Raw genomic sequence first — 13011 nt, forward strand, 5'->3', positions numbered from 1 at the left:
AAAAAAAAAAAAAAAAAACGAACAAACAACCTAGGCTCATGGGGTTTTTTTTCTAATTTTACGTCTTGTTGAAGTGGAAAGATTTGGCTACACCCAAGTGATCAGCTAGTCGTTGTACTGAGGACTGCACCGGTTTTGATACCGGTGAGAGCAGCTCTGGGAGGTTCGGGTGGCACTGAGGTAAATACGGGTCATCATCCTCTGTGCGGCTGAAGGACGTGAGTACAGACCGGCAGAATATGAATCTACACAATAATATAAAGGCTGAAGGACGTGAGTCCATGCTTTGTGTGGTTTCAATTCCGAAAACTTTTTGAGAATATACTCACCTTAGAATCAGCCGTCTCAAGAATGGATCAGGCAAGACTTGTGCCCAGACGAGATTCAAGACTTTGGAAGTCAACAGAATCGTTTCCCACTCTGAGAAGGAAGCAGAAAGCATACTCTCTGCTTCATCATAAACTTCCTGAAGATTGTGATAAGAAAATTGTAAAGAGGCACGCCGCATTAAAATGTTTGGTTCATTTATGGTAAATCAAACAACAAGTGCTAACCGGGTCGGGGTTTGAGTTTGAGAGGCCCAGCATTTGACTGAATGCTTGTAAAGGAGCTGTTAAGAAAAAGGTAAACTGACTTCCGTTTAGTGCGTCCGTATCATCAGTAGATGGGTTCTCGAATGATGGCTTCAGAGGTGAAAGAAGCATAGCAACAGGCTCGCCTCTCTCTGCTCCACTCAAAACCTGGAGTTTTTTTTATTTTATTTTAATAACAATCCATCAGCAAATATCGCAAAGTGACTTGAGAGAAACTATTAGACTCTCCAGATAATATGATGCACTAAGTTATGACAAACCTGCCTTGAATGCACGGCTAGTGTCGCTATCAATGATCAAGAAAAGCGGTTTTCGTGTAAAAGGGATTAGGTCACCAGGGTAAAGGTTGTTTGAACCTGAACCAAAAACGAGACCGTGAATTAGAAAAGTCTGCTCTTTCGAGAGATACTAAAATGTTATTATTATTCCAAAAGAAAAAGACTTACCAGAGCCTCCTCTAGGACCTAACCAAAGATGATCCTCATAATAATCACTAGACAACATTTTTCCATTACTATGTGGTTCTGACTTGTAACTTTTCTGTTCTTGGGAGCCTCGAGCAAGCAGCTTACTTTTTGATGTTCTGCTAGAACCAACAGAGTTCTCTGCTTGCGCAACATTTTCGCGAGCAGGACCACCTGGATATTAATAACCAATATCATTGACGTCGCAGCATGATAAAAACAAATTACCAACCTTCAAAGTTCCAGTGACAACCAAGAAGAAAACTAACCTGAAGCTGACAAATATATAAGCATCACGCACTCTGGAGAGAGCTCATCACAAATCATTGCCAAGACCTGTAGATATATCACGCGAGTAAAAAAGTTAAACATAATGGAAGGACACACTCCTGTCTATCGATATATCAAGAAGTCCTGCAGATTTTCTATGTGGTACACATAAAACTCACCGCTAGCAAGTGGGATACTGAAGGGCGATAAAGAATTGCTTTCCTAGGATTAGGAGGTAATGTTGGATCAGCCATATCAGCAGCTAACTTCATATCTATAAGCCCAGAGGTTAAAGTGTGATCAATTACAAAACCATTCTCCTTCGTTTCAACAGGCTTTTTTTGGTAAAAAGATCCACTAGGTTCCCATTCTAAACATTGCATCATTCTATAAGTATCCAACGTGACTTCAGCATATTTCACCTGAGAATCCAAATCAATATAATGAATACTATTATTATGAATGCAACAGAGTTGAAAATCAAGATTCCATTTAAAAATAAAAATAAACTTTGGTCACCTCATTACGATGATAGCTTGCCAAGAGAGCATCACGAAACTTGAACAATTTCTTAGCGTGAAACCGAGCTAGATATGTTTGAGAAGCTGGATACGAATCAAGCATTGCACAGTAACGTAGAGGCCTGACATAAGTTAAGTCTGTATCAGATTGTATAAACCTAGTGATCTCTTGCACAACTAGCCTCCACTCCTTAAAGTTTGTCTCCTACACACACACACAAGAACATCCTCAAGAGAAAAAAACACACACACACAGATAAAAATAGAGACTTTCACAAAAGGGCAGATCGGAAATAAATACCCTGAAATTAGATTTGCTGTCATCAACCAAAACCCTAAGCTTGTCAGCTAAGTGCAAAACCATATCTTTGCGATCCACAATCAAAGAAACAAGCAAAAACCTCGCGTAGAAACGTAACTCCTTGAATCGAGCACCAAGATCTTTCCCGTGAGCTTCTCCTTCAAAGTACCTCCTCCTAAGAATCGCTTCGTAGAAGACATAAGCCTCAAGAAGGAACCTAGCTTCACTAGTCCTCATGTACTGACTAAAGTAAAGCTGACCAATCCGGCTCGCGATCTCGCCGATTTCCCACCGGTTTAAACCGGAATCGACCAGCTTCGACCTGTGGGATTGCTGATAATTCCATAGCTTCATATAAGCTTTGAAGACCTTGTGGAAGTAGTGACTCTGTGCTCTTCCAAACGCCGGGAGATCGCGAACTCTCGCGAATTTACGGTCTGCGTTCTCCACCAAAGCTCGGAAATTTCTCGAAACATCTTCACCCGCCATCTGCAAGACTACTTTGCCCTCACTTCCGGTGATAACCGCCGTCGTTTATCATCGGCTCTCAAGAGAGAGAAGAAGACTAATCAATCAATGGGAACAACGGTGGAGAGAGAGAGAGAGAGAGAGAGAGAGAGAGAGAGATAAATATGATTTTTTTTTTCTCGTTTTATTTTATTTATTTTTGTGTTTGTCACAATTTATATCTTTCTTTTTTTTTTAACAGCTGATTTAATTTATACCATCTTATTTTTTATGAGAGTTTTTTTCCAACTTCAAAGATTATTTTATTATGTGTTCCTCTTTTAGTTGTTGATCACCTTTCTAAAAGTAGTTGAAGAAAAGAATAAAAATGTATTCTTGGGATTATTAATAATTTTGATTATTGTTTAATTTTGAGGGAAAAAAAAAAAGAAATTGACATTATAAGCAATGTAAAACATTGTTATTTTTAGCTGTCTAAATTGTATTAAAAAAAATATAGAAGATGCTTGGGTATTAGCAAAAACGCATGTGAGCACGAACCCACAAAAGAATTTTGCAGAATCATATAATAGTACTAAGTAATCTCGTTTTGTGTTGTGTAATCATCGTGAGACGAGCTGGCAATGGTATCATCTACTATATCTTTACACACTGATTAATAGGTGTACATGTATAGTCGTTTTAGCACATGGTCCGTAACGTACGTACGTACATACTTGAACGAAATATTATTGTTTGCTTGTATTTAGTCTCTCCTCATCCATATATGTATACAAATTCTAAATATAGAACAATTCAATGCTTGTTTCTTTTGGTTAGTTTTGTGCATTTAAATTATGAAGTTTGGTAGAAGAAATTAATGATGGCAGCAATAAGCAACTTAATTAGCACATGATTATTTGTCTAAGAACCTTTTTCATATGTATATGATTCCTCTTTTTTTAACTATGATTATGTTATATGTGAATGTATCTGTCGAAGCACAAGGATGATGAGTCGGTAATCGGCAGCAACATCTATAATTTAATTATTTAGAGGAATCCTAGGGGGAAAAAAGGTGTTATTAAGACTATAGTAATTGACTAATTGTGATGTTAAAAGAAAAAAAGGTTGTTTTCGTTATGTTGCTTTCGACTTTTAAATACGGAAATAAATTTTACAACTGTGTAATTTTTATGTTATGTTGTTATTCAATATTCATAGTTGACTTTCTCCCTGGTTAATAGTGGTCTTTTTTGCTTTTTCGGATTTTGTTCTAAATTGGTCTAATGTTGTAATCATCACATCTAGTACTACAATTTACTTTAGAGGTGGACCGACGCGACATGCTCATTGTGTTATTCGGGTCTTGTTGCGGACATTAATATGATAACGAAATCGATCTTTTTTGTGCTCGAGTTTGACATGTAACAACAATACTTGAACTTGATAGCATTTTTAGGTGCTATTATGTTTTAATCTTTAACTATAACAGTTATTATGTGATTATCTATCGACTCAGATGAGCGAATCTTTTGATTGTTTTTGACACAAGTAAAAAACCTTAGATATGAAAACGATGAGAAAACTAAAGATATTAAACCAAGATGAATAAATGAAAAATGTCATATACATATTTTGTCTTTTACATATCTGCAAATTTAAAATACGAGTGGGGCACATTTCCATTAACTTATTATAGTAGTAGTTAGATGTTAGTTGTCTGAACTCTATTTTACATTTATTTTATATTCTGTATCGATATTCATATATTTAAATCGGTCTTGTTCCTGTTTGATACATGGCATATATAAAAATAAAAATATAAAAGTCTAAATTAATAGTATCATTTGCTTTCGTAGATCAATTGGTACGTCGCCCTTATTTTTAGCTAAAAAGCTTTATTAGGTAGGAAACGTTATTTGCTAGCTACAAAATGTACCTCTCTATTTTGGACATGTTTAGTTTTATTTTTTCTTTATGTGACCTATCACATGAATACATTCCGTTGGGCTAAAAAACAAACATAAACTCACAAGTAACCAAAAAAAAAAAAAAATCATAAAAAGATGAGTAATTCATTTTTTGAGTATCCATATAAAACTATGGATTATTTGTCTTATATGTTGGAACGTTTCAACATCCCCGTCTCACGAATAACTGAGAGAATATTAAAGCTTTTATATGTTTGTTTCTTATGAATATTCGAAAATTCAACTCGATTGACTGACTAGTGGCAGAGCTGTGGCCAATTTATCTGAATCTTGTGACAACAAAATACTAAACAATTAAAATGAATTTTCCAAGAAAAGATAGAGAAAAGAAAAACATAAAGAGCAAAAGGAAAATGTGTGACTCCAAATCAGTGCAGAACCTATTAGTAGTGTCAAAGTAGATATTGTTCTTTTGTAATGTCAACAGATTTGTGTGTGTGTGTTGGGCACAAAGTGGATTGGGAAAGCTTTTGCATTACCAGATAAAAAGAAGGTACTTAGTGATGAAGAGAGAAAAAGTAAAAGGTTTGTTATCATTACTAAAGTCTTTTTTTTCTTACAGTCAAAAATATCTTATACACCTATATTATTAGCCTAATACAGTTTAATATGGATGTAAAAGAAAAAGTAGTAATGTGCTTTGCTTACATATGGGTCTTTCTTTGGGCTGAACAGCCTAGTAATAATAAATATAACAATTGGGCCGCTTTATTATATGCCAAACATATTTAACAAATAACAACACCCATTCTAATAATTTTATTTCCTTTTAATTTTGTAGCCAAGGTTTTGGATTTCTTACACATCACATTCGCCCAATTTTTATTTGGTTATAATTTTTGATAATAAGCTTTACAAACAACTCAAATATAGACACACGAGTGTTCTTTTGCTAATAGCCATTGACTTAGCGAGCTTGCAATAACTCTCTTCGTTTTGTTTTGTCTGTCCCAGCAACAGCAGAGTCGGAGAAAGACGAAAATAACAAAACAAAAGGTTCGGTCAAGACTCGATTAGTAATGTTTTGTGTTTTTTTTTTCTCTTCTGGGAAAAAAATATTTTTTTTTTAACATATTGGCGCCGAATAATTTGACTTTTATTAGCTGCGGGAAAAAAAAGTAGGCTCCACCGCTGCTGACTCAAACTATTGTTTAGGAGTTCGGACCACTGTTTAATAGCCGCGTGTCAAACCATCTTTAGACAAAACAAAAGTGTCGTCGTTTTGATAAAAGCCATATTGCTCTCTCTGTCTCTGTCGCTCGCTTAAGCCGGCGAGAGCCGTATATATAAGCTGTCTCCTATGAATGGGTTTTATACCTTTTAGTAATCGTATTCGAATCTTTTTTTTCTTCTAATTACCATATCATTTGTAATTTATCACAAGTCTGTAGTATCATTAGTCTAATATTGTTAAGTTTAGTTACCTCTCTGTTGTATCATCCATATTTTCCTACAAAACTTATCGCGAGTATTTTAGTCGAGTCATTCGAGTTTCCCCGAGCATAGCTTCGTAATGTTAATAACTACTAGTTAAGACTTAAGAGTGTGTGTGATTTATAATGCTTGAGTGACCATCTTTCTTAACAAATAAAGTTATGGCTTATATATGAGGAACTATAGAAATAAGACACATGGAAGTTTTCATATCTTCAATTTGACATGTTTTCAAATGACATGTTGTTCTATCCCTAATACGTTTGAAGCCTAACAAAAGTTTTAAATGTTAACTAACAATCTCCTTTTCTATTTTTTACTTTCAATAGAATCCAAAAATCGAAACAATGTCATTGACGTGATATTTTCACCAATTTTTGTTATATATAGTGTGAAATTTTATAAAACATCCTAATTATTTTGATGATCACATCAACTAATTAAATATTTCCAAATTTAGAGTATTATAAAAATTTCCAGGAATAAAGACTTGAGAGGGACGTTTCTAAAAAATGACCACACCTTGTAGTTGTTTAATGACAAGTTAACCCCATTTGCGTAAAATAAAACTGCCTTTCACAATCAGAAAGCATATATATGAGTTTCTTCTACAAGGAGGGCCCCGGGGTGTTGAAAAACATAACCTATCGAGAGATTAACAAAGATGATTATACTGTATATGCTTTCTTAATTTAACAATAGCTAGATTCTAATAAAAACATTATTTTGTTATATTCTCGCTATAAAATAAAACTCGATTTGTATTCTTACGCTATAGAATTATACACAAAAAAAGTAGTCTAGGGTTTAAAAGAGAGGGACACTAAAAGTCTTTGTAGGCTTGTAGCTAACATGATCAACCAATAAAGAAACATATATATGCTTTTGGTTTAAGTCCAGTTAATCCCAATATCAAATAACTTTCATGATTATACATTTATACTACACATGTTGAAGAAAATGTTTTAAACAAATTTTGAACTACCGTATATATAATAAACTTCGTATTGATTGTACAACAAACCAATTTTTTCATCGACGATTTTGTCTTCGCTGAATACATATATGTACTTGAAAATGATATTTCTTTGCTCATATTATACTAATATAGGGATACTACGACACGAACCACCAACAAAAAGCATTAATGATTTCAAAAGTATACAATAAAGTTAATTGGGATGTTTTAGTTGTTTAATTTACGTGTAAAATAGTAGTAGTACTATATAATTTGAAGGATTTGCAAAGATTCTAAAAAAGAAACAATTGTGATATTTGCTAAGAGAAAGTGAAGCACACAACAGAAATGTTCGCCGCCCGGAATCAAATGGAATATTAAAACTGTAGTAGTACATTAGTAGTAGATTACTACAACTAGGTTATAGAAGACATAAAATTCAAGAAAATTAAAACAATCTACTAATCAAACTAATGTGCAAGTATGCTAATGTGCAACATCTAAAGTCGCACACTTAAGTTTAAAAGTAAACCGACAAAATCTAAACCGACCAAACCGAGTCTCTCACATCATGCAACGTGTGGAAGATACAGATGAGGTGGGTTGGAAATAGACGGCTGTGAAGCCGTGAAATGTCGCGAATCGGAGGGCTAAGAAATTGAAAAGCACTGTACACGTGTCTATCTTCCTCCGTCGAATATTATATATTATAAAACATATTTATTTTATTGTATAATTTTTGGCAATAGTGACAAATGGCAAATGATGAAAACGACATCTTCTCTGATTGGCCCACAAGCACATGGGTGTGTAGGTCCTACTGTAACGAAAGGAAATTACAATGCAGTTCCCTTATTTTCTGAGTTGGCAATATAAAGAATAAAATATAATATTTTTTATTTACTTTTTATTATGATCCTCAAGTAAGCATAATAAACATAGCAATAGCAGACCAGGTAGTTCAAACAGATCAAGCAGAATAAAAGTAGATCAAATATTTGGCTGTTCAAGTGCAGATTAAAGGTGAACAACATCAAAAAAGCTGCAGACCAAATCTACATATATTTCTATTGCATTTATCATAAAAACACAAAAAAATATGAACTGTACACAATTCATCTGCATTAATTTTTAAAAGTAACAAAATTCTTGAATGATAACTTAGTGATAAGAGAACTACATTAAAAGTGATTTGCTATTTTTCTATTCTTTGAATGCCTATGAATTTGCATAATTTTACCCTTAAATATAAGAAGAAATAATTTTTAAACAATTGGAGCAAGTATTAATATTATGATTATAAGTTTGATCAAAGGAAATTATAAAAAAGAAAAAAAGGGTACTGGGTGACATATTGTGATATGAATGCCCCTCAATTTCAGATACGATCCGTGACAATGGTAAAAGCTTCTGTTTCTGACAGTGTCAGAATGAATGAATTTTTTACATCATTCACTAAAAACGATGTCCCCATGCTTTCCCACTTTAATAACAAAACGTGTACGCACAATCATGGTAACAAAAGCACCTTGATGATTGATGATGATATACTACTACTACTAGTAGCATTTTTATCTCACAAGCCAATCCTATGTTTTTAAGCCTATGATGATGATGATATCTTAATTTATCGCCTTTTCCTTACTAGTATTAGAAAAAAAAACACCTTTATTGACTTTCTTTACCAAAAGCAAAATTCATAGACGTCAAAAGCTTTTCACGTATATCGACGAGTTTGTAACATTAATTAGAGTTGTCGTGGTCGTGGGATTAGGAAAGAATAGATGTTACCATTTCACCCATTTCAGAAACAGTTAAACCAAAAAAAAAGAAGCTAATTTTTCAAAATTACTTATGTATGAGTCAATTGATGTGTGAGTCAATTGATGTGTTTATTTGGAATAAAAACACACAATTCGGACTTGAGGAGTAAAAAAACGTATTAAGAGTTATATTGCTTTCATATCAGAGACAGAGAGTGTCCCTAGTTGATTCCTATTACTGTAAAAATAAAAATAAAAACACCTTTCAACATCGTTAAAATTACACGAAGAGCCATGGAAACGAGAGGTAAAAGATAAAAATAAATTTACAATCTTAAGCGCAATAATTATCTTTCTCCTTAATCCCGCGGAGTTAGTTAATTTTAATAACCCTTCCTCCTTAATCCTTTATTTATCGATTATTTTCACTTTTGCCCCCCTCTGTTCCCACGGAGCACGATTCGATTCGATCATCCCAAATGATTCTCCTTAAGTCCAATGATCAGAAGCAGAGTACCAATGAAGTGACGGTGGTTGTTCATCGGAGAAGAATCCACAAGCTTCTTCACCGCTTAGAAAATCGTCGTGATCCTCTCTTTGTTCCGTTTTCACAAACTGTAAGAAACTCCCGCCGGCAACCGTAGACGGCGGCGTTAATCTTCCGTTGTCCGAACTTGTTTCTTCGTTTAGAACTGCGCTTGAGTCGCAGCTATCGGAGTATCCAGCGTCTCCAACAACTGCGGTAGAATTCGGTAAAAGGTCACGGAGGTCGTCGGTGAAGCTTCGCCGGTAGTTAAACCCGGTTGAATGTTCAAGAAACTGCGGAGGAGACGATGGAGTCGAATCCGTCTTGTGAAAACTCTCCGGCAATGAAACTACTTCTTCTCTCTTAACACTCTCAGTCGTAGCTTTGTTGTTATCTTCTTCTCCGTTGATCGTAGCTTTGATTTTACTAATCTGCGATCACAAAATTCAAAAAAAATCAAACCTTTTTGAATTTTTGGACTGTTAAAGTTTCAATTTTTAAGATTTTAGGTTTTTACCTCTTGGAGAAGAGAATCGTTGTCACGGCGGAGAGAATCAAAATTGTGGCGGAGAGAGTCGTATTGGCTCTTAAGAATGCCGTAATCTTTCTCAAGTTGTTTTGTTTTCCACCGTGCACGACGGTTTTGAAACCAAACCGCTACTTGACGAGGTTGGAGTCCAAGCTCTTGTGCTAGTTTCGTTTTCCTCTCAGGTTCGAGTTTGTTCTCAAGTTCGAAATTTTTCTCAAGAGCTTTGACTTGGTCAACTCTCAGTCTTCTCTTCTTTTCCGATAGACCCATGTGGTGGTTGTGGTTGCCGGAGTATTCCTCGATTAGTGTAGCATCTTCCTCGTAACCTTCAAGCATAGATTGGTAATTACTTCCGTAACCTCTTGGACTCTGTTCATCTGTTTTTTTTTTTTTGAAAAACCAAATAAAATTAGAAACAGTAGTAGAAAGGATCAAATGAGGTTTGTCTGATATTAAACAAAATGGAGAAAGAAAGAAAAAAAAAAAGAAGGTAAAATAACCTGTAGAAGTGGAGATGAGACCACACATTGAATCTGAGCTGCTTAGCCTCTTCATGGTGACAGCCAAAATAAAAAAAAGTCCAAATCTTTACAAAAATGGATATGGATTGAGCTTCTTTACTTGAACACATAAACAAGAAAGAAGGGACTTTAGAGGAACAAATTAGAGAAACAGAGAAGATATGGACTGAGAAAGTCCAACAGAGTGAAAGCTTTTAGTTATCTATTTACAGAGGAAGCAGAGAGAGGGAGAGAGAGCAATGGTTTGTTCTTTGTTTTCAATATGAACAAGTTGGTTTCACACTTTCCCTTTCTTTAAATAAACCAAACTTGGGTTACGATTAAAGTGGTTAAAATGTAACTAAGGTTAAGTTTTGAACCAGAGCTACATATAGCTCAGCTCGGCTCTGTAGCGGAATCTGTGATACGACGTCGTATGTGTTTATTTATAATATAATTTGGTTATGCATGCAGAACCTAATTTATTTTATTTATGTAGGGTGTTTTTATTTTATTTTATTTTCAATTCAGAGAAATTATTAAACAGCGAAAAGTATTATACGTAAGAAAGAGGCTTTTAAAAGGAAGATTTTTAAATTACAACATCCTCTGTAAAACGTCATAAGATACGTCACAGAAGATTTGATGACATAATGACAAACCATGATTTGTTTATTAATGAATTAAATCAAATGTAGTTTTCCTTATCAAAAGAAAATTCGATGGGATCAGATATAAAATTATACAGATGTCATAATTTAATCCCACATATCTGAATTTTGATATATATATATATATATATACTTTATATTAAAACATTAGTATTTAATATGTTATTGTGTTGTCAATGCAGAAAGAGTGGGATTAAAAGGCTTTTGCGGGTGAGGGAACAAAGACTGACAATTTGGGTTTTGGTTCACTGAATCATCCAAAACTATAGGCTCAAGCGGCACCGTCAAAATGACAAAATGAATTAATACAGCGGGATAACATTTACGTATCAATCTTGTGACTACGATTTTTTTTTTTTCTTTTTTTATGTTTGAAACAACTAGTAATAAAAATAAAATCAAAAACAAAGAGTCGAAAAATATAGACATATGTCAAAATGAAGCTGTTAAGCCTGTTATAGAAAGGCTCAATAGATTTGATATAGATATATGTATTTTATAATAATCCTTATAATTATGCATTTGCGTTTTTACATGGAAAATATTCTAACTTCTAAGTGAAAATACAGACGCAAACAGACAATCCCATAGTGATTACTGATGTTTCTAGAACAATATAAAAAGGGTTTTGGGTCCATCACATATTCAATTTTCAAGAAACGTCTTTAGACTCATATCATTTGAGGTCAATTTCAAGAAACGTTATCTAAATGGGAGAAAGTGATGTTATTAGAACTCAACTTGGGAATAAAGAGATGGGCCTCTACACTACATTATGATACCAGTCTTAGATAATGGACCACAAAATCTCTAGTTTGTTATCATAGGCCTACTCCATTTATTATTATTATTTTTTTTTTTTGCCTACTCCATTTATTCTTATATTTTATTAAATTGTATGTTCGTTTTTTTTGTTTGGTCTTGTTAAATTAGTTGTTACTTGTTTAGTTGTTAGTATGATATATGTTAAACTAAAAAGAACATGTGGAATTCGACGCTCCCGTACACGCTTCCTACATTTGAGTATTTGACATTTAATACATATACTGTTGCACAGCTACTGGATCAGCTTGAAAAATATTATTAGTATAAATATAATTTGGATCATGAATTACCTTGCTCGAGTACATCTACATGCATTTTGAAGATATACTCAAAAGTCTCAAACACATTGAAAATATATTGATGAAAAAGAATTCAGAGATTTTTAAAATTGTCATATATACTATATATATATATGTCTCTTAACTCTTTGGATTATAATAATTAAGTTCAAGTCTCGAGATTGTGCAATTCGTATTTATCCTATCAAGTCTTGTGTCTATCGTACTCGCACTAAGACTTTTTAGCATATAAATTTATGTTTTACAGAAAATGTTGTGTGTATCGGCCAACTAATTCTAATAGAGTGAGTGTTGAGTTAATTGAAAACATTTAAAATTAATTTGAAATGTAGTGGATAAAAAAAAAGAAATAACATGTGACTAGACGGTGGAACAACCAAAACTACTAGCTGCAATTGTTATGATCGATCACTCGTATTGTTGGTGTGGCCATAAATATATCTATCTTTTCTTTTGTTGCCAGGGGGATTACACACCACTTATCCCGCTTTGTGTTGTTGTTTTAATTCTGCGTCTGTTGTTTTTGTTAATTTCTTGTCTGACATCAAGGAAAAGGCAAATTTGTACGACGAAACATTCTGACCTCTTAAGAATTGATTAATTTGACCCTATCGAAGAGACAAAGAATTTGTGTATATGCAACGAACATGTGGATAAACATGATTGACACATATATAATCCAAGCACACAGTTTAGCTGATCTGATTTAGACTTTTTCATTTAATCAAGTGGAGCTAAATGGACTAATTACAATATTAGTATTTTTATTGTAACCAACTAACATGTATATCTCTCTACCCCAAGCAATTTGACGATTTTTTGCATAATTGTCCTTTTTAATAAACCTTTCTTAAGCTAATCTAAAAGTCAAAAATATTACTATTTGCTTATCCTCTCTAAGTATATATATAAACCC

General features: G+C 33.7%; 2 protein-coding genes across 3 annotated transcripts; both read right to left on the bottom strand.

The window, feature by feature from the left end:
* LOC104729332 (protein SCAI) lies at positions 1-2790 on the bottom strand. Of its 2 annotated transcripts, none has more exons than XM_010438837.1 (9): positions 2150-2790; positions 1847-2053; positions 1507-1749; positions 1327-1393; positions 1040-1231; positions 858-949; positions 555-740; positions 330-466; positions 1-245 (listed from the first exon to the last, which is right to left on the bottom strand). In XM_010438837.1, exons 1-9 carry the CDS (start codon positions 2636-2638, stop codon positions 59-61), a joined length of 1800 nt encoding a protein of 599 aa, XP_010437139.1. In that variant the 5' UTR covers positions 2639-2790; the 3' UTR covers positions 1-58. The 2 variants fall into 2 exon arrangements, 1 of the variants encoding a protein (XP_010437139.1); XR_756881.2 differs by having other exon boundaries at positions 45-245; positions 854-949; positions 2150-2638.
* On the bottom strand, positions 8987-10608 carry LOC104720943 (homeobox-leucine zipper protein ATHB-16-like). Its single transcript, XM_010438838.2, has 3 exons — positions 10301-10608; positions 9789-10177; positions 8987-9702 (listed from the first exon to the last, which is right to left on the bottom strand). Exons 1-3 carry the CDS (start codon positions 10353-10355, stop codon positions 9235-9237), a joined length of 912 nt encoding a protein of 303 aa, XP_010437140.1. The 5' UTR covers positions 10356-10608; the 3' UTR covers positions 8987-9234.

Source organism: Camelina sativa, chromosome 11, assembly GCF_000633955.1.
Source record: "Camelina sativa cultivar DH55 chromosome 11, Cs, whole genome shotgun sequence".
In the NCBI taxonomy this organism is placed as follows: domain Eukaryota; kingdom Viridiplantae; phylum Streptophyta; class Magnoliopsida; order Brassicales; family Brassicaceae; genus Camelina; species Camelina sativa.